The sequence below is a fragment of the Prinia subflava genome, chromosome 2, assembly GCF_021018805.1.
Source record: "Prinia subflava isolate CZ2003 ecotype Zambia chromosome 2, Cam_Psub_1.2, whole genome shotgun sequence".
Taxonomy (NCBI): Eukaryota; Metazoa; Chordata; class Aves; order Passeriformes; family Cisticolidae; genus Prinia; species Prinia subflava.
Window position 1 is genome coordinate 41,942,748 of NC_086248.1, and position 26,498 is coordinate 41,969,245.

At 35.7% G+C, this 26,498-nt stretch overlaps 1 protein-coding gene across 1 annotated transcript in view; it reads left to right on the top strand.

Moving 5' to 3' along the window:
- Positions 1–26,498, top strand: part of GRIK2 (glutamate ionotropic receptor kainate type subunit 2) — a 249,350-nt gene that overhangs the window by 87,694 nt on the left and 135,158 nt on the right. Inside the window, exon 9 of the mRNA XM_063389712.1 lies at positions 10,417–10,623. Within this exon, the coding sequence (XP_063245782.1) occupies positions 10,417–10,623 (207 nt within the window). The remainder of the gene's footprint in view (positions 1–10,416; positions 10,624–26,498) is intronic.

Below are 26,498 nucleotides of genomic sequence, written 5' to 3' on the forward strand. Positions count from 1 at the left end.
TTTTATTTTCACTGTTGGTAAATTTACAGCAGTGAATGAGATATTTTTTACTTATAATTAGATACATTTATTTATGTAAAAAGAAGTATTCATTTATTTCCTAGCAGTAATTTTGAAACAGTAATTTTAATTTCAATGTAAATTTAAAACTTTCCAGAAGTTTCTCTGCTACCATCATTATAATGAATTTGCAGATTAAAAAAAAAATCCACTTCCTGGCAGTTGTATACTTTATTAAGATTTTACCTACCAACATTTATGATGACATTTCAAACTAGAATGAATTTTTACACATTCATAGACACAAATGCCAGTGTGCTTTTAACCTTTTATGTAACATAAGTCATATAATTTCATCCAGTGTGTAACCTTCTCATTACTTACACGAACTGTTTACAAGTGATAGAAAATCTTCTTAAAATCTTCTTTTCATTTATTTCACTTAATTGAAAATGCATACCAGATATATAAAATGGAACATGGCTGACTCACTTGCAGTGTAATTTCTTGTTATGATAAAGCCAGAACAGATTTACCACAACTTTCTCTTTTACTGTTTAATTATAGTAACAGTATGTTATAATTATAGTTTAGTTTATAAATTTATAATCTCTTGTTTCTTTATTTTAATGAAATGTAATTAAATGTCATATATTCTCTTACAGTAAAAGCATATCTTCTAGAGTATTAATCTGTCAATTTTCTTTCCACTGACTTTCACAAGTTTCCTACATGTAAAAAATACTGCATTATCAAGTAAATTTTAAATTTCAATCATTCCAATTGATTCCGAAGCTCCATATACTGCTGTTGCTTTGTACCCAGAAATCCTGCCTAGGATTTTTCTTGACGCTTTTCATGGATATCTAACTTTAATTTATGTGAATCTAATTGCTGGTAGAATTACTGCTTTACAGAATCTAGTCCTGTCTCTATCAGTGACCTGTTCCCTTTGTTACTCAGTAATGAACCAGCCTTTGTTGTTCAAGACTCTTCAAGAGCCATCATTGTATGCTTGATTTCAGATCAGTGATAACAATACTGAGACAAGGATCAATCCCTGCAAGACTGCAAAAGAAACACTCAATAACTTAGGGTGTTTCAAGTTTGTTTGTGTTTTAATGTCTGTCTGTGGATGAGGTTTGAGTTAATATACTTTAAGTATCACATTGCTTTTTATGTAGTGATACTAGCATGACTGTGGCTGAAATAATTAGCTATGAAGAAATGGTAAATTGCACAAATGTAAATAGCACTGCTGCCTATGAGCACTGATTTTAATCTAGTAAAACTCAGAAAAGAAGACTCCTGAGATTTTAGAGAAAAGCTGCTTTCTGTAGTCAAGGGTACCATTCTCTTAAGAGTTAACTTTCAGTTAGTGATCTTTTATAAATATCCATCCTCTTTGCTGGTATCTAAATAATACAATTAAAAAAATAAAAGAGGACTTGGTGTTACAAGTTGCTCACTTGTAGGTGCCTTTTCTACTTCAGTTATTGTTTAGTAAAAAATTTGGTAATTGCAGTTACTCTATTCAGCTATGAAGAATGGTACTCAGAAGAAGTGGTACAAAGTGGAAGAGCTGTACTTGGAATAGTGAAAAGGAGTCAAACCATTTTTGGTGCAGAAACACATGTACTGCTTAATTTGGTAGTTCTATCTTTTTTGTGCTTAAAAAATACATTTCTGTTGGACAGAAAGCATATTACTGAATATTCATTTTGTAGCAATGCAAGGGAACCATATAAAATGCTAAAGCTCCTAGAAAAGTACCTACTTCATCATCAGCTTCCTTTTCTCTCCTTTTTGAGTCTTCAAAATCTAGCTTAAATGAAAAAAGGAAAGTCAATTCTATCATTTAAGCTGTTCATAAGGTTTTTCTATAATGTTTTTTTCACTTTAAGAATACCCTACAATAATCTATAGTATACAGCCAGCTGTGGAGCCTTAATAATTTTTCTCTGTCGTTTTCTTTAATGCTCACTTTGCATTTAAATATCCCAGTCTTTCTTTTTCTTTTTAAATTATCTTTCTAAAATTCAGAGCAATATATTTTTCCTTCTATATTTTGCAGTCATTAAGATCTTTTACAGCTGTGAATAAGTATACCCTGCATTTTCAGTGGTGGCTGAATCTCTGGAAGAAGAAAATATATTGATGGGAAAAAATTATAAACTGATTCATAAATTCATCTACTTTAAATAAGGACAGACCTATGTGCTCCTTTTTGTCTTGAATTCTTCATAATGCATTTTGCAGGTAGCTAGCTGAAAGATTATTCCTTGGTTTCTCAACAATTCAGTGCTCTGTTCTGGAAAGGGACAGGGTTTCTCAGGACTTCATCCTGTCTAAGACATCTACCTAATTGTAGATCTTGGGCAGAAATGTGTCTGGTTTCCAAGTTCTGATCCCATAGCAGCCCCAAACACCAACTGAACATGGCCACTGGAGAGATAGTCAGGCCTTTTTAGAGAAGAGGGGGAAACATTTGAAAGATAATAAGTATGGTGTTTTTATCTTTTATAACCATGGCTTTGGATATATCAATCTTTTTGATACTATTGCTTTATTTTATTTTGAAACCACCTGCATTGAAACTTCAGAATTTCTTTTTCATTTAAAAAGTCTACTTTATGAATATTCTGCATTTAGGAAAACCAAACTAAACAAAAAACATTCAAAAAATAGATTTTCAGTTTCAGTAATAAGGATTTCTTATTATTTGATTGTCCTAAATTGATTCCTACCAGAACTCTGAAACCTCTCTTTTCTTTAGACTTTAGATGTAAGTATCTAAATATTTTTGCTCTTGTATATATTCTACTTCCAGTCTGAAAGAGCTTTAACTTTGGAATTCAGTTTCCATGTTTATAAAGGTATATGCATGGTTCTTAGGGGTTTTTTAATGCTAATTTCATACCAGCCTGTACATATTATCATACTAGTTCATTTGCCCTGTTCTGCTGTAATAAATGCTTGTTTCCTTTCCTGTGTAGCTTTTATGTACTTTTCTGTGTCTGCTTACATCAAAGCTCAGAAAAGCTCACAGTTGTCAAGTTTAATTTTTCTGTGAAATGTGTGAAAGTTATGAAAGGTGTGTGATGTTCTCAAATTTAGTAGTTTTTTGTTACTTCGCATTTGAAAAGTGAAATTACCTTTTTTATTGTACTTCCCTTAAAAAATTGGTTTGAAATAGGAATAGAATTAGAAGGAATTAGATAGAATATTTGTAATAAATTTTAAAACAATTTTATGTAGTTCAAGGTATAATATTCCCACCTTGTATTTTATTGATACATGCTGCTTTCTCAAATGGGTAGTGCATAATTTCTCTCCCTTTTCTCTTGCATACCCAAACATGAGTTTTCAATGACCAAATTTTAAATTAATATACATTAAAAGAATGTTAAAAGACTAAATTTACCTGTCATGCTTTTGAAGATGGGTCACCAATCAATTGTCTTGATGGTTAGTAACTGGTGGATTGTTTCACCTCTCCCACTAGAATTTTGACGGTCTACTGTGAAAACCTTAATTCCTGGTGAACAGAAGCTAATAATTAAAATCTCTGTTCTAATAGTGGCAAATTTTCAAATGGTTTTCCCTTTTTCATCATTAGGGCTTCCACTTTCTTTTTGTTTATTTTTTATTATTATTGTTTTTATTTATTTTTCTTTTCTCAATACTGATAGTAATAATTTCTAGATTCTTAAAAAAAAATTTTATTCCATGTTGAAATTATTAAGGAAAAGTTTATATATTTGAGTAATATATATAAAAAATAAAAATTTGAAATCTAAAACTTGTAATTTCTAGTAATATCTTTGTAGTTGAAATACAATATAACTCACTGGAATAATTCAAGTAAATATTTATTGTTCAAATCTGAAAAGAAAAAGAGCAGGTTGCAGAAAATTGTTTTTTAGAATAAATGTGCTTTCATTTAATCATTAGCTGTACATTTTTAAAACTAACACCAGTCTATAAAGTTACAATATTAATTACTTTTCAAAGACTTATCTTCTATTTGCAGATATAGTTTTTAATCTACCTGTGATTCCACTGTCCTTGTAGTCATACTTTTATTTTCAGTATTTTGGCTATGTTTACTTTTCAGTAAATTTTCTCAGAAAAATGATTTGTTGCATTCTCACTTTTAGTGTTTATCTGGCTTGGGATGGGGGCTCTTCTGTGAAGATATCCCCCTTCACTGAAGCTATTTTCATCTTATGAAACATTAAATGATGACTTTTGTTGTTGTTTAAATTTATGGGGGGTCCCCGGGGAGTGCCCCCCGGAGACCCCCGGGGTCTTTTGGGGTCGTGGTGTTCCCGGGCTTGCAGGCAAGGAGACTCAGACGCCGGTGGGATGCTGATGAGGTGAGGGTTTATTCACTGAGGGAGAGGGGAAGGGGGGAGGGGGAAGGGGGGGAGAGGAAAGAGGAGCGTCCGAACGCCTCCAGGGGAAGAGGGGCAAGGGGCAAGAGGGGCAGAGCCTTCTGCCTTGGCATTCTTATCACAGAGGTTCAAAGGGGCGCGGTAACATTCTCCAGCCAATGAGGTTACAGATACAGGATACTGCAGGGAGGGTACAGACTGGGGATAAACCATACATTTTCCAAGGGTGAGCCAGAGCAAACCATTTCCATAAAATGCAATCCCACAAGTCACCCTTTTTTTCTTTAAAATGTGAGAAGAGAAATATGACATATGACAATTAACAATTTAAAAAATGAAACAGTAATTACACAGTTTTGCAGCATGAAACTAAATACAATTGCAGTAAGGATTATGTTATAAGGTGAACAGTTGATCTGACCTTGTAATTGCAGTAGACGGGTTATGTGAGTTTATATTGCAAGATTTGAAACAAGTTAACAAATTTGTTTGAGCCTTTCCAGTGTGACTGGCCTAATAGTGTCTAGTCTTTTCCAACTGGCTTTTCAGACCACCACAGCCCCCAGTTTAGGCTGAGGCGCTGACTATGCTCCCACTCTAGGGACAGGAAAACACGTGGAGTTCCCCGGGCTCCACACACGGCTTCAGATTCTCCAGGTGGCCTGCTGCAGTTCCCCCATTGGGGCCGGGCAGGGGCAGTGAGGAATTTAAATCAACTCAAGCTGCCATTGATCTGTCACGGAATTCCCGTAAGGCCTGAACAGCAAGTCACCGACACTCACGGATCTGAGCCAAATCACTCCTTTCACTTTCCAACTGGTTCAACTAAAACAAAAGACCCCCAGTTTTAGGTCATCAAAAGAAAAACAAAAGAAAAAAACTACAAAAACCGTCAAATACTTTCTCAGACACCAATTTAGGTTATCAATCACCCTCAGAACTAACTGAGGACAGCATAAACCCAAAAGCGTTACAGATTCAATAGTCTACACTACTGAATCGCGCCTTACAAGAAGACAATTCAAAAACTGCTTCCCTTGGATCCACACTTGTGACCTGAAAAGGCCTCTGCTTTCTAAATTAGAAAACAGGGGAATCTGCAATATGAACACACACAAAACTAGAAAGGCATAATTGTAAAACTACTTCATGGGGATGGGAAGGAAATGGAGGGGTTTGGGACACCCTGCTGTTTGGCCAGAACAGCAAGGGACAGGGGCAGAAAAACAGGGAAAGGGAATCGAAGTAGCATTAACAATTATACAAGGCTGTAAAACTGGTATTACAAATTCACTTTAGCTTTGGGGTTTGGTTTCTTAGCGTTTACCTTGTGGGACTTGGAAAGCGGAAGATGGGACTGAGAGCACGTGGCCATGGTGGCCATGTGGTCACAGCGCAGCACGTGGTGTCAGCCATGCCGTGCCGGGTTTAGCAGGAAAGGGTTAACTCTCGGGGGTTTGTTAAGGGAAAGGGGGTTAGGGAGAAGGAGCAGCGAGGGGAGGAGGGGGTAAGGGTAAGGAAGGAGGTTACACAATTTACAAAACCGAGTTTTGGAAGGTGCGGGGCTTGGGCACAACTGAAGACTGCTTTTTCCTTCTCTGATGGCCGTCTGGCTGAGTTCCTTTCGCTGCTGTCCAGGGCTGCTTCCCCGCTGTTGCCGGGCGGGGGGAGGGCCGCTTGTCCGCGCGGCTTCTCCCGGTGCTGGGGCCCGCGCGTGCTGCGGCGGGGCTGGGGCCATGTGTTGGCTCGCGCCGGGACTGCCCCGCGCCGCGGCCGCGCCGGGCCGGAGCCGCTCCGCCGCCGGGGCCGCTCCGCCGCCGGGGCCGCGCCGGACCGGGGCCGCTCCGCCGCCGGTTCGCCGCCCGCGCCGCGGCTGCCGCGGGCCTGAGGGTGCCGCGCCGCTGCCGCGCAGCCCGCGCCGCCGAGCCGAGGCGGGCCGGGGCCGCGCCGCCGAGCCGAGGCGGGCCGGGGCCGGGGCCGCGCCGCCGAGCCGAGGCGGGCCCGCCGCGCCGGGGCTCACGCTGGAGCCTCGCCGTGGCGGAGCCGCGCCGGCCCCACGCCGCGCCACCCGGCGGGGCTGCGCGGCCCGCGCAGCGCCGAGGCGGGCCGGGACCCGGGCCCGCGCCGGGCTGGTCGGCGGTGGTGGGACAGCCGCGTGGTGGCTCACGAGGTCTCTGCGCGGTGGGGGAGGGGCCGCCCCGGGCCGCGATGGCCCAGAACGGCCGCTCCACCGGAGACGGCACTGAAACGGAGTTACCATGGTCCATCTTGTCTCAGGGTCGCTGATGCTGTTGCCCGACGTTGGTGCGTCATCTGTTGTTTAAATTTAAGGGGGGTCCCCGGGGAGTGCCCCCCGGAGACCCCTGGGGTCTTTTGGGGTCGTGGTGTTCCCGGGCTTGCAGGCAAGGAGACTCAGACGCCGGTGGGGTGCTGATGAGGTGAGGGTTTATTCACTGAGGGAGAGGGGAAGGGGGGAGGGGGAAGGGGGGGAGAGGAAAGAGGAGCGTCCGAACGCCTCCAGGGGAAGAGGGGCAAGAGGGGGGGGGGGCAGAGCCTTCTGCCTTAGCATTCTTATCACAGAGGTTCAAAGGGGCGCGGTAACATTCTCCAGCCAATGAGGTTACAGATACAGGATACTGCAGGGAGGGTACAGACTGGGGATAAACCATACATTTTCCAAGGGTGAGCCAGAGCAAACCATTTCCATAAAATGCAATCCCACAGACTTTGATCTTAAAATTTTGTAACAAGCTTACTTGTTAATTTAATGTATCGATGTTTTCTGGAAATGTTGTCTCTTCCTGAGGATTCATTCTGGAGTCTATAGTCAGTGCTTATGCAGTGACTTTTTGTTTCAAGCTACTCATGTCATCCAAACAGTAATAAAAGTGCCAATGAAAGGTGTTTCCCTGTTTTCCTGAGGAGATCCAGTTGAAAGACTTAATTTCTATTGAAACTGTTTAGAAGATTTCAAGTATGTCTAGTAATTTTAAGGGTCAGGCTGTCATGAACTTAAGGAAAAAATTGTGAACAATGTTAAAGTATATATAAAGCAACTGCCAATCTACATATCACTCAGTTTAAAAACTCTGCCTGCCTAATTAATGATAATTGTCCTAGAGAAAGATTTTCGTGGAAGAAACTATCTACCAAGAAGCAATGGTGATTGCACATTTAGAGCACAGAGACTTTCCTGAGAGTATGTTTAGCAACCAGTTTTACATTAGCCCATTCTACAAATTTAAAGCATAAGCCAATAAAGCACATAGAACCCTTTGCATGCACTTGTCCAGAGTAGCTGAATGTCATGTTCAGTATTTAGAATGTGTATTCCTTGGGAAAAAAGCAAACTAGAGAAAACGATGGGATTAATAAGAGCTATTACAGATGAAGCTGCCAACACCAAACCTGCTCAAGTTAAGTTAGAAATCACTTTAGATAGCAAGTAAAAAGTCTGAAGAGAAAAAAAAAAAGTCTTGTACAGTAGAAGACTATAAGAAAAAGTAGCAAGTACCAGTAAGAAATTACTTAATGTAGTATTGGAAAAGCATTAAGAGAGTATTAATAGCTTATTGATCAGTCTTCTCAGCAAAAGTTGAGAATCATTAAACATTAGTACAGATACTACTGTAGCCCTTATCCAAGCTGGCCCAAGTAAAGAATATAAATGAATATGGGGCTGGAGCATATGAGTTGCATGATTTTTTATTTTTCCTTAAGAAAATAGAAAAAAACATCAACAGAACAGATAGAATGTCTAAGAATTTCTATAATGATCTGACAGAAAAACATCTAGGAATTTATCAATGAGCTGAAATGCTCAATGAAGCAAACCCTGTTGTGCTTATTAAGCAAAGGAGAATTAAAAGAAAAAATTGATAATTTATACATCCTCCCTGATAATGCAGATATTTAAATTCTGTCCCAGATAACTCAGGATTGCTTGGAATGGAGGAGAGAGACAAAAACGTTGTCAAGAATCTTGCCAAGATTTCAGAGATTGGCGTGTCTGTAAGATTATAAATATCTGAACCACTCTGATAGCAAATATCTTGTATCTGTGCACATGAGCATTCCAAGAAACATTGGAGTTCCTTCATGCCTACAGAACAGGCCATGACACTGTAAGCGCTGCTCAGCAGTAATTAAAATATTCCTGTGTTGTAACACTGATTTGAGGACAAATCCAAATCATACTAGTTAATGTGAAGAAAACTGCTGGTATCCCAGAAAAAAAACCAAAAACAAAAAACACACTGAGTTTGTCTTAGCATAGCTTCTGCTTCACCAGTGGTGTGCATTCTTTAAGAAATTGTCATTTCATCTGAAAAATTTGTTTTCCTTAGGGTTGTTTTCTTGGAGATATTTAATATAAATTTCCCAAGTTTATTTACAACTATTTTCACACATAGTTTTTGCTCTGATACCATCTCTTCTTCTCAAGAATTATTCAAGGATCCTTGTAATTTAAATTGCTTTCAACTTTCATGTTTTCTGCTAGGTCTTTGTTTTTTTCAGTACTGTATCTTGAAGAGCTCTTCTGGAGTCATATGTTTATCTGTTGTTTGAGAAATTTCTGTCAAAACATCCTAGTAGTTTGGCTGGACAATTAATTTCATGTTTGTTCCTTCCTAATTGTATGAAGATCCAAAGTGATGGACTTTTTGAAAATATGGCCGTAACCTTACCAATTTCAACAGGAGTAAATAACAGTTCTTTTAAGGACAAGATTCTTCCCTGCATTCTCCATTTCATTTGAGTAAAATCTTATGTACTAAAGTTCCAGTTTTGTGTGGATATAATGTTTAAATCATGGGAAAACTCAAGGCAGAAGATTGCATTATTAAAGCTGTCAGGTGCCTCTGGAATGAGGTGCCTTTAACTCCACTGAGTGCTGATGTGGGGATTTAGGACTGTAAGGATTTCCTTAAGTTGCCCTGGAGAGTTTATCTGGTTATTCACTGAGTCTTGTGTTTGGTGCAATGATTGAATATGCTGTTATTTGTCTTATCTTACTTGGTTCTTTTTGTTTTTAATTACAAAAAAACGAAAAGAGTCTCTCCCCAAAGTGAGCAAAGACCGAGTTGCATATTTAACCTAACAAACACAGCTTGAATACTGGTTCCAGATTGTAGTGGAAAGCTACCAACTGTTTTTTTTGTATTTTTCCCTTTAATTTTTTATTTGAGAAAGGTCATCCTATACTGAGAAGCAGATGCAAAAATACTGTTTTGATAAATGTAAATTTTCTTCCTATAATTATGTTTATTCTGCCAATCATTTTAATTTTTTTGCTGTTTGCACACCACTTAATGTGAAAAAATATTACATTGGAATTTGATTTAGAATAGAAGATAAATGCTTAAATTTAATTGGGTTTTCATGGGATGTCTATCATAGAATTTACTTTTAGAGTAAACATTTTCAGGTTTTGCTCAAGTCTTGTAAATGGCAGCCTATAACTTGAGGCAATAGAGAAGTAGGTGCTTTCACTCACTTTTTTCCTTCCTCTGTGGGTATTTTTACACTTTGCCTGACAAAACATTGAGAAAAAAGTTTAAGTACTTCTATAAATAAAAATATAAAATCTAGTACTTAAAATATTTGATTGATGTTTGTAGTTTTAATGAATTTTTTCAGTTGCCAACGTACATTGTTTCTGCATTTTAAAAGGCTTACACTGTCCATGCAAACAATACATTTTATATTACTATATAATGCAATGAGTTAAGGAGCACACTTAAATTTTGTGTATATGCATTCCTTGAACACGGGTCTACCGTGTTTAGAGTGTAATTTTTTCATAAAAAAAAAAAGGAATCTTTGAAAATATAGGAAGACTTTAGACACACATAGCCAAAGCCAAAAGGATTCTAGTTTTCATATTATCTTTTTGTACAATGAGTGATGTCATGAGTCTATGTCTATGTAAGCACCTGAGTGCCTACTGCTAAAGGCTAAAATGAGAATAAAGGTGTGGGGGCACTCATTATCTATTCTGCCTTCTTAACTCTTACAGGAAGAGCCGTATGTTATGTTCAAGAAGTCTGACAAACCCTTGTACGGAAATGATCGCTTTGAAGGTTATTGCATTGACCTCCTCAGGGAGCTGTCTACTATCCTTGGATTTTCCTATGAGATTAGGCTCGTGGAGGACGGGAAATATGGAGCCCAAGAAGATGCCAGCGGACAGTGGAATGGAATGGTTCGTGAACTGATTGATCATGTAAGTTAACATTTACAAGCTTTCAACTGTGCATCTAGATTTCAAATCTTTCTATAAAAATTGTAAAACTTTTATGATAATGCCATTTGAATACTACTGTTTTCAAAATGCAGATGTTTTAAGAATTAATGCAAGTAGATTGGTGTCCATTATTTCTTTAGTGTAGAATTTGTAAAACAAAACATCTCTTTTTACCCAGAGGTAAAAGTTTTTAGTATAGCTCTTCCATAGCATAATTCTAAGTCAAAATATAATATAAATGGTACTCAGAATTTATTTTTGAGAACGAATGCATGGAGTTTTACAACAAAATTTCATTTTATAACAAAATTTGCTACAGAAATACAAGTCAGATCTCCTTTCCTGATAGTGGATCTGAATCTGATATTTTGTCTTAGAGAAATTTCTGTGTGTGTAGTGTAAACACACATCCTGGGATATTCATCTTTCTTGAAGTTCTAACAATAAAAGGTAAGAAGTAACACCAAAAAGTCAACATATACTGATGGAACAAAGCAATATCACACCAGATACAATTACAAGCAGCTGTAAGTGATTAAGGAAGGCATTACTTTAGGTTCCTCAAAATGTGCTTTCTCAGTTGGTCATGCCAGTTGAATTCAGTCTCTTAGAAATATTTTTGTAAATTTAAAAATGATGTCATTGGTCATTTCTGAATTTATTTGGGTAAATTGCTTGATAGCATTTTCTCTATAGACATGAGTCAAATATTGAGATGAAACATATTCTGCACATCACTGTCATTTAAAATAGATAGAAGAGAAGACTAGTTAATTCAAGTGGAACCTCTTAATGATGGCAAAAACTGCATGAGTAGCTTGAAAAATATTTACTTATCATGTTTCAATTTGCTTTAAGATTTCAGCAGATGGGCAGAACATGTGCTAATCAAAATATTCATATTTACTAGGAGAGTTGTTCTTCATGCTTTTCTAGTAAATGATAATCTGGTATTGCAACAGATGTTGATTACGCCTGGCTTCACACTTTTAAGAAGAATGAGTGGGAGTATTATAGTTATGTTATCTTTAAATGTGTATATTTATTATACACACACACATAGAAAACACACTTATTTAACTAGACTTTCTGTCCTTCCCTATAAATGCATTTTTACATATGAATAAGTGCATTGTCCTGTTCAACTATTTGATTTGATGCTTTTTAGGTAACATCCTCATCTGGAACCAAATTTCCATGACTGAGATGGATATTGTGGAAGTATTTATTCAGAAACAAATATAAATCACATGTTTATATATCTTTTATTATTCAGGTCTAAAGTAGTCTTAAGAAAATACTAGTATAGCCTTCTAAGCTTTACACTAAGATAATGAAATAAAATGCCTTTGAACAAGTTGCAGAAGTAAAGTGTGTGAAGCAGTAGCTTTCCCTATCTTTCTTCTTGGTGTAACACAGAATGGAACAGGTATTCCTTTTCCCATAAATAATATACAACTAAACATAGATTAAAGTTTATTTTTATTCATTTATTTTTATTCTATTCAAATGATTTTTACTTAGGAGTCAGAAAAGTTTACAGACTGTGTTAGTACACATGAAAGATGTAGTCCAAATTCCTAATCTGGACCATAACTTTCACTAGTCTGTCTTGGTTTCTCACTTGTTAAAATTTCTGCTTTAAATTTTTCTCTGGTTTTCTTAATTCTTGCTTTATAATCTATTTGAATACATGCAATTTATTTATACACCTGTGTCTTTTATGTACGTGCATGTTATTGGTACATTTTGCTGTCAAGCAACACTTCAGACCTCAAAAGTGAGGCACTTCAGATTACCACATTAGGTGTTTCCATATCACTAGTACTTCACATGTTCCATTAGCTTTAGTCTTTCTTTTCCCTTAGATAACATTTTTAGGTTGTCATAAAGATTTTCTTTTCTATAAAGTAATTTAATACACTTATTTTTTTATTTTTGAAAGGTGAAATGATTCTATATTTTTCGACTAGAGTTTCTAATTAAAATAGACTACAGAATAAAGATAGTTCTTAAAGTTTCCATAGCACTTAAATCTATTGAAAAATGTTTTTAGAAATTGTTTTAATTTCTTTATTTTGTTTTATCTGCCAGTCAGTTAAGTTCAGAGTGAAAGGTCACTGTGCTCTAGTATATATGTTTGCTAGGGTAATATGTAATATGCACAATCCAAGAATAAATAAAATGGATAATTTTGGTATATTATATGTATAGAAAGGAAAGTGACCATTTATATAAAGATTAAAAGTACCAAATAAAATCTAAGGTTTAAAAAAAACCCTGTTTAAATCAGTACTTAGTCACTTTGTATAACAGCTAGGACTCAAAAGTGTAAATGAAATAAAGATAATGCTATCTGAGTTGAGCTCAGCACATCATGTCAGACTCAGGATTTAAATTTTATAGTTTGAACAGAGACTAAAGTGTTTACATCAGGCTCTGTTTGTTTTCCATCTCCTTTTCCATAGTTTGCTTGTGTTTCTTCTTTCCTTGACTGTTTTACTTAGAGTTCACATCTGCATTCTTATATCACTCTCCAAGCAAAAAGTAGCTCCTTTTTGAATTTGTGATAAATACTGGCAGTGGAATTTATTACAATGATTCCATCCCTTTGACAACTGACAATGAATTATTGTTGGGAAAAAGACATTGGTCTCTAGAGTTGCAAATGTAAGACAAATATTAACTAGGAAAGCAAATACAGATGACATTTCTCTATGAATAAACTTTGAATTGAATTTTTCCACTTAAGCATTCTGATTTCTTTGCCACAATTTTTCATTGAGTATTTTACCCTCTTCTCAGGTTAGTTCGAGATATGAGTATTACATATTTGAGGGAGAGGGAGCTAAGTTCCAGGTATCTTCATTCTTTAGGGATAAATTCTTCATTAAAAAAGTGTTCTTTATACTGACTTGCTGCCTTTAGTTCAAAAACTTTATGAAAGAACAGATTTATTGGTTTTAAATTGAATCATAGATTCTGGAGAATTTCTGGTTGTTCTTATGTGCTTAAAGTTGTGATGTCACTGTATTATATTGCATAAGATGTATAGTTTAATCATGTAAGTTATATTCCAGTATAGCTAGAACAGACAGATTGAAAATATATAATTTTATTTTTAGAAAATTAGACATCCTACTTTACAGATCCAAAATTGCTTAAAATTTTTTTAACTTTGGGTTCCGAAATAGGAAAAAATTACTGATTTATACTTTGACAGAGCTTTAAATGAAAAATCCACTGGGAAATAATTTGTTATGATACATACATGATTAAAAATAGCTTTTTGGTAGATTCTTTGAATGATTCTTCATAAGCACAAAGCTTATATGTTACAAATAGTCTTCAAGGCTTACAGATCTTTTATGATTATAAATAATTACAGAAAAGGTCTAGTTTTTAGATCATGATTGCTCTTTGATCATATGTGAGGATTAAATGAACTTTTCTTTGTCTCTAAAAATACGATGTTCTGCTTGGAGGAATTTTACACAGTTGAACATTTAGAAAGAACTATTTAGTTTCAGGTAACTTTAGACAAAATGTTTTTTACTTCAGGTATATTTTGAATTTTTCAAAATCTAAATCAATATTTTTTCAAAATAAATACACATCAAATACTTAGAATTGTAAAAATAATAGTGGTAGATTTTTTAGTCTTTTAGTAACAGAAGAGATGTTTATATAATCAGTTTAAATATTTTTAGTGGTTTTTTCCTCCAATAAACTGTTAGTTTCTTTTTTGTATTTTCAGTTAAGGTCTTTATGATCTTGAACACCTATAGCCAAAACCTTGATATTATTGTGTAGAAGTGACAAAAAACCTTCTAAAAACTGACTGTAGATGTTTGTTTCCTTCCTTTTTGAGCCAGTAAAATTTTACTTTCTTCCATCTTTTTCTTTTCTCTCTTCCATTTCAAAAGTAATGTTATCACATGGTTTGGACTCAACCTCTTTCCTTCCTACTTACAGGACTCATAAGGAAAGGCTGTGGATCTCTCTTCCCTCTTTCTTGTAATTTTCATGCCAAAGGTCTGACAGTTGAGATTTTTAATACAATGCAGGGCAGTTTAGCCATGGCTTTTAGTAGTGAAAATCTCAGAAGACTTAATAGGCAATTAGAGAATCTTTAGAGGAGGGAGGGCAGGAAGGAAGGGAGGAAGGGAGGAAGGGAGGAAGGGAGGAAGGGAGGAAGGGAGGAAGGGAGGAAGGAAGGAAGGAAGGAAGGAAGGAAGGAAGGAAGGAAAGGAAGGAAAGGAAGGAAGGAAGGAAGGAAGGAAGGAAGGAAGGAAGGAAGGAAGGAAGGAAGGAAGGAAGGAAGGAAGGAAGGAAGGAAGGACAAGCAATGTTTCTCTTATCATCATTAAATGGGCTCAGCAACAACATCTGTGGATTACTAGCACTCTTTAAAGCACCATATCTGCTTCATGGCTTCCTCATTTTATTAGTGGAACTAGAATCTGCATCTCAGGTGTCATATGATGAAAATGTCACTCAAGCTAAAGATTTTCTATATATAATAAATTTTATCTTTGATGCTTTGGGAAGGTTGAGGGGTTGAGGGGTAATGGACCATAAACAACATAGTGTTTTGGCAAGTCTGCAGTTCAGCTATTGTTGCTTCAACCAGCAACTCTGGTGAATATAGATAGATGGTAAGCTAAATGACTACTGATTTCCTCTAATCCTGTTTTAATGTTGTTTTTCTAGTAGCTTGGCATTTTATTATATTTTTACTTACTCTCCTAAAAAAATATGACACAATTCACTTTTTCCTGTTCTCTCTGTAAAATAAAATAAAATAACATATAATAAATGCTGCTGTTGTGTTTCAATTTTATTTTCCTTCTCTGTTTGTATTTTCAGCTTTTTTATGTTTTGTTTATGATTTATCTCTTTGCCCATATCTCTGTTTAGCTATTTGAAAGTCAGCTCTTTTGACTGCATTTTTATCCTTGGTATTTATTTACCTTGCAGATTAAGCATTGCTATTCTATGCTGAAACTCTCTTCTCTGAATTTCCAGTAATCATTATTAGTTACATTTATTAAGCTATGTTGCAAGTCCAGCACAACTGTCTCTTTAAATAAAGCTACTAATTTGCATTATATATGGGATAGTATATATACGGGAATATGTATATATTATATATATTATATATATTGGAATATATTTAAAAATATATTCCGGCTTCTTCCAGTTATGCTGTGTTACAACATAGCATCCATGAGTCTTTAATTGTTAAGTATCCATAACACCTTTCATGTGTGTTTTTACTGTTTTAAATATTCATATTGGCTTCCGGTTTTTATTGTTTGCATGTTTTCTTTCCTCATTAAAGTAGCATTGTACTTCTGTAAACATATCCTGGGGTCATAGGAAAATTTCTTATGAAAATTTGTAATATGCCAGAAAATATCACTTGTCCTTTTAGTGCTTTTCAGTCTAATTGCTAATTCATTAATCCACAACTTCAAGTGCTCTGACCTTTTATTTCCAAAGTAATTTGTCCCAAGCTGAATAAGCATCACTGTGTCCCTGAAAAGCAACTAGACATATTTCTTCTTTTGCTTGAGATCCTGTTTTTCACTTAAAGCAAACTGTACATATTCATAGACTCACAAAATCTGCCTTCAAATGTTTTTCACGTCTGAATTTATCAATGTAATTCACTCAAATATGCCATACTGTTCACCTTCTGTTCCTTTTTTGTTTATTTGTTTGTTTTGAAGTAAAAGATCAAAGAGATGGTCTTCTACATGACAATACAATTTCATTTCAAACCAACAGCTAAACATTCATCTCTGTACCCACAAGAAGACAGTTTTTATGGCTGCTTTGTCACTCTCTAATGAAGGTTATGTATGATATTCCATGGAAAAATGTGCAAACAGATCCTAACTCAGCAAAAGTGATGCAGAAAGTAAACTTCAGGTAGAGATGCATAAATTCACAAAAATTCCAGGAGGAAAAAAAAAGGTCAGTAATCTAATACGCCAAAGAAATTCTAATCCAGAAGTTTAGACCAACTTTTCAAAATTATGTATTAATTCAGTAAGGAAATATATGTGAATATATGAATTTCCTATTAAGTTGTTATTCACTTCAAGTACAGGACAGATGAGGATGCAGTTTCCAGTATAACAGCAGTTTTAAGTGAACAATTTGTTTTCCAAAGAACAAGGAACTTCCAGACTGCCTGCATTCAGTAAAACAAGGCCTAGAAAAATTTCTAATATAACAGTAAGACACAGAGAATAATAAAGTGTACAATTTTTCTAAAGGGTCATAAATGGTAATCCATGATTTTTTTGAGCTAGTCACATCCTATGTTTTCCAAAGAAACTGGATGAAAAATTTTAACTACTCTCTGAGTGATTTGACACCAAAGGTGGCAGGAGACTTTGACAGTAGAGTCTTTTAAGTGCTCTGTGTGGATTTTTTTCTGGACATCTGTACTCCAGGGATAGTTTATTTGAAATTTCTTGACACTAAGAGTAAGTGAATGTTGCTTTCTTGTTCGTTTAGCTGCAGTATACCTATGTATTGTTCTTTTACAGTGAGGGTATTATGGACATCCCTGGCTAATGCACTTGGGTTTAAAAAATGATCAATTTTCAGTTACAGAGAAATATTGTACAGCAAATAGTTGTAATTAACTTTCCCTGTGCTGCCAGCAAAGTGAGTCATAGCCAATCAAGGCAGTGGCATTGAGTTTTTCAGATGAAACTCCAAACAATAATGCTTTAGCTCAGACATAATCTATGCTTACAGTAATGATGAGGAACTTATTGGATCCAGGATTAGGGCTGTATTCATAAAAGTATTACATTTTTCATATCCTCACACCTTTATCTGATCTTTTACTTTTGTTGTTATAATGATAGTACCGAATGGTAGAAAAAAAATGGGATTTTTGTTTCTGTGTGTGTGACTGTTGAAGTGAAGAACATGACAAAAACAGAATTTTCTAATAGCAGAGTTAGTTTCCATTGGGTCTTCTCTCTTTTATTAGGGATTATTAATAATTCTGCAATTTGTCTTTTACTCATATCCAAATAATTTCAACATATCTCAAAGTGAATGTTTCATGGAAGATAGGGAGGAGGGACTGTGGAAACCTTGAGTATATCAATTTTCATGGAAACACCATTTTGGTAAAAGAATTTCAGGATGTGCTTGTGGGAGATGTGTCTCTGGAAATGATGATTTTTTTGTTATGTGGATCAGTATTGTAAAGAATGCTATACTTACTCTAATATAAGTGTCTTGGCAAAAATTTATCAAAAGTCATGCTTGAAATTAATGGCAACTGATTCTCTTTATTAGTATTTAAACTTATTCTTTCTGGGTAGAAAAATAATTGAGCTATTTCAAATATCATGTGTAGAATTCAGCCCTGTCACTCCCATGTCTAATGATCTTCAAGTTAGGTTGAAAGTGATCCTTCTGGCCCTCAAAAGATCTATTGAAATATTGTAATATTTCATAATTCAAAAATGTAAAAGCAAAAAACTAGGTTAGGAGCTACACTTATTGCTATGGTGTATTAACAAAGAAAAGACAGTTGAGTTGTAAAAAGCCACCATAGAAACATGTCATTGCTCTTTTCTGGAGTAATCCTATTCATATTAGAGTTTAGCTGAAGGAGCAGTAGAAGCTTAGATATTTGAACAATTTCTAACTGTGTCTGTAATTGTAAAAAGATTTTATCTTTTATCTGTTCCTTGTAGCTTAACATGGGAATATTGCAATATTGTTAGGAAACCAGGAGACTATATGCCAAAGCTTATTTCACTAGTTGCAAACTTTGTCTGCAACTAGAATGGAAATAAAACTCCAATTTTCTTATAGAGACAAGTTTCAAGAAATGGAAAGAGAAATTGCTTATGCTACCAAATTAAAGAATTGTTGAGATCAAAAACAATATCTGACCCTAGATATCATCCAAATCCCTGATCAAAGCATGGTCAGGTACAGCAGTTTGCCAAGGGCCATGTTCTGTCAACTTCTGACTGTTCCTAGGGATGGAGACTTCATAACTTCTTTGAGCAGCTTCCTCCAGTGTTGGAATATTCCTAAAATAAAAAGGTGGGCTTTATATCTTTAAATCAATTTTCCTTCATTTCAGTTTTTGCCCGTTAGCTCTTACACGAGGTACCACCGAGAAGATCTTTGCTTCCCCTTTCCCTTCAGTTATTTGGATTCACCCAGCAGATCTCACTGTGCCTTCCCCAAGATAACTGGTCACAGCTTTCTGTTCTCATACAGCAGGTACTACAATGTTAGTAATTTCCATAGCTCTTTGCTATATTCATTCCAGTATGTCTCTGTTTCTCTTGTACCAGCTTGGGCCTGGACCTCTCAATCCACCTGTCCATTTGTCTCATTGAGTGCTAAGTAGACATCAAGGGTTACCAATGTAATAACTCAGTAAAGATCAAGTAATTGTGAAAGATTTGGGCTGGAAGGAACCTTAAAGACCATCAAGTTCCAAACCCTCTGCCAATGGCAGGGAACCTTCCACTAGACTTGGTTACTAGAGCCCCATCCAGACTAGCCTAGAACACCTCCATGGATGGAGTCCACAGTTTCTCTGGGCAACTTGTTCCAGTGCTTCACCACTCTTGTAATAAAGAATTTCTTCCTAATATCTAATCCTCACCTACTCTCCTTCATATTTAGGTCATTCCTCCTTGTCCTATCACGACATACCCTTGTAACAGTTCTTCTCCAGCTTTCTTGTAGGCTCCCTTGAGGTGCTGGAAGGTTCTGTAAGGTCTCCCCAAAGCCTCCTTTTCCCCACTCTGAACAGCCCTCCTCTCTCAGCCAGTCTCCATAGGAGAGCTGCTTCAGCTCTCTGGTTAATTTACTGGCTCTCCACTCAACTTGTTCCAACAGGTTTCTTTTGTGTTGGGGACCCCAGAGCTGGTTGCAGTTCTCCAGCTGGGATCGTCATAAGAGCAGGGTAGAGGGGCAGAATCACCTCACTCTCCTGCTGATCACACTTCTGCAGATGCAGCTCAGGATGCATTTGGCCCTATGGGTCACCTTAAAGCACACATTGCTGGGCCACATTGAGCTTTTGGTCCACAAACACCTCCTTCTCATCAGGGATAGTCATGACCTACTCTGCCCAGCCTGTGCTTGTGCTTGGGATTGCCCTGACCGAAATGCAGGACCTTGCACTTGACCTTGTTGAGCTTCACAAGGTTCCAGTAGCATAGATAAAGTTACTTAACTCTCACTGACTTTCTAACTGGACAGTAGTTAGACTGGAAGCTGTCTGCATCTCCCTGTCTTGCAGATAATATTTTTTCTTGTTACATTGTGTATTATTATTCATTAAGTATTTGTACTCCTCTGTTCACCCTTGTCTTCTAAAATGAAGCAAAACGTCACTTAAGGAATAAATTATAATGGTAATGAAATTTTAAGGGTTTTATTAATTTTATCTTATAAATATCAGAAATATTTTAACTCGGCCACCACAGATTTCATCCTTGGGATTTACATTTTATTTTAATTAAAGCTGTTTGTTAAGAAGTTTGGCCTGGTATCTTTAGTACTTAAATAATGCCTAGAGCCTGGATAAGCTTTATTTAATTTAAATAAAAGTAACAAGTTTTTCAAATGAGCTAGCTTATGTATACACTGTACAGAACAGAACTAAATTAGGATCTAGTGCATAAAAATTCTACTAACATTTTTCTTCTTTAGATTTGTGACAATATTTTTGAAATATAATCTTTACTACATTGGCCATGTTTTAATAATTATGGGGCATGTAAAACATTGTATGATATAAGGTTTTGAGAACATACAAGACATAAAACCACTTCTGTTTTTATTTAATATTTGGTAGACTTTTTTAAAAGGACCTTTTTTTTTTTGTTTATAATAATGATCACTTTAGTTAAGTCTAAACCCCTGGAATCTAATGATTAATTGAGAATTTCAGAGTGTGTATTGTGATGCCTGCATGAAAATGCAAGTGAGGAAGATGAATGCACAGGAGGTAGATTTTGCCAATATTAATAACTTTTACTCCAGTAATTAATTGAGCTGATGAAATTATAGATTACAAAAAATTAATTGAATATTGTTAATCAATAAGTGGTGACATATCTGGCAGTGATCTACTTCCATCCAAACGATATACAAAAATGTTATTAATAATTTTGATTCCATTGTGAAAAATTGCAGATGACAAAGTAATACAGAAAAATGGGATTAAGTCAAATTTGACACAAGTCAAACTTTATTGCGTGATGAAATGAGTTCACTGAAATAATTTGATAAAACCCCATCCATCTGAGAACAGAAATCATGTCAAAATTAAAAGATGTATGATTTTTTCCATCCTGAGTGCAGGAACTGAAATTTGAGGTGACAGCTGGTTAGCAACTAGAAATAAATCCCAACATTCCAGAAAGCTGCAGTAATTCTGGAAAATATAACAACAAAAATGTTAGCTACAAAAGAGGAATCAATGTAACCTGTGTACTTTATTTCAGGAAGGTGTGCTTCAGCATGATGTCTAATAATTTTAATATTTGGTAAAATCTCTAGTTACAAAAATGCAATGTTAGAAAGGGTGTGTAAAACAACAAAGAAGTACTGAAACATTTTAATGTACCTACTCTCATCTAATTTTTTTTTTCTTAATGAGAGAGTTTCCCTTTCCTGGATCCTGAGCCACAGTATCACACAGTCTTGTAAATGTCTTTGACAGTTTCCTCTTTCTGGGGGTATGTGAATCCCACTCTTCTAACAATTAGAAGTAATATTTGTACAAAATTCTTGAAATGAAGTGATAAGGGTGTTTTTGTTTTTTTTTACTGTTGAAATGTTAGCTACCCATCTTCCTCCTGCATATGGTTTCATGGTCTACTGCCTCTAGTCCTTTTACATACAATTTGCTTACTTACCTGTTGATTACAATGAGGTTGGTGCAAAATACTTTAGTGGAAGTATATTATAAATCAATAGACAGAAACTACATCATATTTTTAATGAGTACTCATATTACATCTATTCAGCTATTAAATCTTATCAACACTGGCATAGGCAAATCAGAATTGACTCATTTGAATTGGAAGAATTCCATACATTCCATAAATTCCATTTTTGTCTAGTTGAATTTATATAGAAAGTTGTTTCTGTGGTAGTGGACAGAATGCAAATTTTCTCCACAAAACCTTTTGCCCTCAAAAAAAATCTACCTCTAGGTAAATGATCTTGTTGAGTTCTAGATCAGGATCCTCTTTAAAGGGAGAGTAAATAAAACCCCCAAGTCTCTGTCAAGAAAAGAATTAGCCATGCTGACACAAGAATGTCTAAAGGAGTGAAATATTACTGTCAATGAAATATATCTGAGTAAACCACCTGTCTTCCAGTGATTTTTTGTTGCTGAACAAATACTGAGAAACATCTCAGCACTTACAAGCATATGTGTTAGGTGAGCCAGTATCTATTGAAACTGTCATTGCATACCACTTATGTTAAAGTACTTTATTATGTTAATAAAGTAGCAACTGTTGCTGTTGCTACAATATCCCATCTATATGAGATATTGTTAGAAATTAGGTTTAAATTGTACCAATCAGGATCCCACAAATAAAATCTAAATTCAGTTATCAAATCTGGGGTTTTTTGTTTGTTTGTTTGGGGTTTTTTTTTGGGGGGGGGGGGTTGGTTTTTTTGCTTTAGGGTATGTTACTCACATTTGGCAAAGGCAATAATTTCTAGTAGCAGCTTTCCAGGACCTTTGAGGAGGTTATCAAGAATCTTCATCCAGGCTTTTCACAGAGGAGCCTGGCAGGAATACCAAAGGCAACAAGCATAAACTGAAAACCTCTGAGGGTGGAAATTGTATAACCTCTATAACCAGCCTACTCCACTGCTTGCCTGTAGAAACTTTTTCACTGTGTGGATAGACAAGCAGTGGACCAGCTAATCCAGAAATGTCATGTGGTCACCTTCCTTGGAGGTTTTCAACACTGACTGGGTAAAGTGCAGAGCAAACTGGTCTCATCCATGTAGATACTTTGAACAGAAAATTACACTAGAGACCTCCTGATCTCTCCCCACTTGAATTGTACAATGATCCTGGGAAAGGTAGTAGAGAAGCAATTTCTGTCAAGGTGATGTGAGTGGCTAGTTAAAATAAAAATAGCAATAAAGCCCTGATAAGTTCCTAGTGATTTCAAAGGAAATGAAGATCTTGTGACAAGACCAAAAATGTCTTGTGGGGTATAAAATTTTCTATAATATAACAGCATGAATAAGGCAGTTTAGGATAGACTGTAAGCTTAAAAGCAAATTACAGATCTTATCTTTTCAAATAAGTGGTAGGGAAATGCACTTCTGTGAACAGGAATAATGCATAAGGTCTCTGTGCATTAAGAGTGTTAGACAGGTTTAAAGAATTGAAGCTGTGCTTTAGCCTTCCTCTTTTATCTTGGGGATGCATTTTCTCCAAAGGGAATGAAACTAAAATTCAACTCAGGTTGACAGCCTCAAAAATTTGGGGTGGCTGAAGAAATTTACATATTGACTTAGGGTCTTCAGCTGAGGAAACAGAGTAGATTAAATAAAAGCTTAATGAATTTTTTCTTTTTAAAAAAGGCAAGTTCCTTTATTTTCAAGAATAATTACAGGCAGTAAGTGCATTGCTGCCTGTAGAGAAGTAAAATTACTAAAATGTCTTTTCAGTGTATATGTAGTTTTGTGTATATTATACAATTACAATATGATTGTACTGATTGACTGAATAAACAACTGAGAATCAATAGTATATGATTCCCTTTGCATTTTTAGTATAAACCTTAATGGTTGCTAAATCAATGCAAAATGTTAGGAGCAAAATTCTTACCAGAAGACTCCATTTACGTTGGCTAGAAACTCAGTTATTATGGTGGAATATTGTGTAATTGTAGAGTTTAATTAAAAGGAGTTTTTTAGCAATTTTATTGTTCCTGTGTCTAGAATGTATTTAATTTCTTCATTCTTTTGAACAAAATAGGTGAGACAAAAGCTTTTCATAAAATTATCAGCAAAAGGAAATTCAATCCATGTTTGTTTTTCCTTTCCTTGGCATTATTAGTAGAAGCTATGAAGCTATCAAATCCTTTCAAAATTCTATTTGCCCCAAAATTATTGTGTTTGTTTCTCTGGGTTTTATAGAGTTAATTTTCACAGAAAAAGCACCAATTTCTAGCACTTTTATACTAGTGTATAGTGCATGCTATGGCCCTACACTACTCAACATTAATGTGCAGATTTCTTGCTGAAGTTATTTCTTGCATAGATTGAATTCAGTATAATTTTAAAATCTCTCTTCTTAGAGGTTATGTACCGAATTTCAGCCCTATAAAAAATGAAAAAAATGTCCTCCCTATTTTTCTTTGAATACTACTTTATGTAAAATAGTCAGTGAACAAGCTGCTTCAAAGTAAAATGTAAGTGAAGAAGCAAAGAAGGATGACTTTAGCCTACCTTAGGCCCTTCTGTATCAGAAATAAATCAGGATACCTGAGTTGTTGGTGAATGAGAATCATACAACTGCACAATGTAGCAAGACAGGGAAGCTTTATACATGTATGAATGCTTATCCTTTGTCCTCACCTTGGTCAGGTAGGTCTTATGGTCAGGCTTGTTCCTACCTGTATCATGGATGAGCTTCTGGTACTTTCAAGGGATGCTTTACTGCCCTACTGTTGTGATCCAGGGGTGCTTCACTGCTCAGCTGGTTTGGTCCAGGTTTGTCAGGAGCTCCTGAGATCCTGAGGGGTGGTGTGGGGCAGGAAGGGAGAGGATGCACAACTAAACCAGATAACTAAACCACGTTATCTGCAGTGCAGTCATCTAGCACATAGTACAGTAGCTTATACAACTCCTCCATTTCACTCAGGACTGTGTCCTGTGTTGGAATGCCCTTGTGAGACAGTTTCTAGTCACTATTGTAACCTTCAGTTGGTGCAGAATTTTTCTTTTTAGCACCTAGCTTACTTACCTCACCAATCCTTGGATGCTGTCATAAAAATTCTTTCCTCTTGAGAAAGAGTAAGTGCAATTATGGATTGTGTTTTCAGATAGATATATGCTTTTATTCATTTAAAGAATAGAGGCATGCATACATTCATTATAAAAAATGGAATCATCGATCACTGTCAAATGAGACAAATATTCTTTGTAATGGAACTTAAAAAAACATTTTAGGATATACTAATTTGTTACTAATGTTAAATGTCCACTGATAAAATGCTGATTTTACACCATTCCTCCCCTATTCATCTCTAGAAGTAAATTAAAGAGGATTCTCTTCTTTGTATATGTTCATTATAGCTGAGAGTAGGAGAAATTGATACTGCACTTCTGGAAACTTGGCCCTTGCTTTCTCATACTAACAAATAGTGCTCTTTCCAGAATGAAAGAATTGCCAGGAGAATTGAGTAAAAGTTATTAATAAAGTTCCATGTGGCAGCATTACATTTTTAAGTTAGTCATTTCTTCAGTTATTAAAGACTCTGGACTTTTTGTTTTTGTTTGTTTGAGGGTTTTGTTTTGTTTTTGTTTGTTTGTTTGTTTTTGGTAGATATTTAAGTTCAGAGTTACTCAGCTCTGAAGAGAATCTCGAGATTTCAAATTATGTACATAAATTTTATATCTGTCCTCTCAGGCTGGGATATCTGTTCTATTCTGTCATATGAGACATATTATTTCTCAATCAATTATTTCTCTAATTTCATCTGCAACTTGGCTCCACTGGAGATAGTTACAACCTAAATTCATTTGTATATGGTTTTTTTTCCATCTGGTCACCAAGGGCTGGATTTTCTATAGTATTTATTATAACAAAATGTTTGTTATTCATTAAGGTTCTGTTAATATAATAAGACCAAAATTCACATCTACAGATACCTTTCCAAAAGATCTGATTTCTCTGTCTTTGAGAAGCTGCCTCTCCTGACCATTTCTAATCAGTTACCTTCAGACTCTCAGGTTAAGCTCTGCTACTTGCCTCACAAACTAATAGCTTGGGTTGTTATGTTTTGCAAACTTCTACATGTTGACCTATAAGTTTTAATTCAAATTAGTTTTATATTAGTTTTTTAACATTTTCTTTCTACATCAGCTGGAATATCATCAATAATATGCAATCCATAAAAAGCCATCCACTGTGGAATTAAGCCTTGCTGTTTTGATTAATATCTACAAGTTCTTAATACCAATGGAAACAAAGTGCATGTAATTTTTTTGACCAGTAAACCCTTACCAAATAAAATGAGCAGTGCCAACAGAGTTTCACATTGTAACTGACTACAATAGATCTAGTTATATAATTGCTTGTAAAAAGAAAAGACCATTGAAGGGCTTTGTTTAAGGTGAGAAAAATTAAAGAGAACACTGAAATGCTACGTTGCATGGAATTTTTGGTGTTACGCAGTATACACAATACCAAATGAGCAAAAAGTACATAAATACATGAATTTATTTTATTAGGAATCATATCTCTGTATCTGAAAACAGGCATTCTGAAAATGGTATCATGTGCAGCTCTGTTACTTGGATATATTACTTGGGTAACAGTGTTCCATGGTAGCTACACCATTTGTCATTACATACCTATATTTACATATGGTGTATAAGGAATTCTTAGTTTACAGCTTTCCAGGTCTTGTACTGTAAACTTTCTTGCTCTGAACTTGCCTTTTATGTGCACTTAAGATACATACATACACACACATACATGCACAGGAGTGTTTCAAGAGCTGTTGACAGAGATTAAGAAGTAGATTCAGTAGATTTTTCTGTGACTCCAATTTCAATTAGGTTTTGATTAAAAG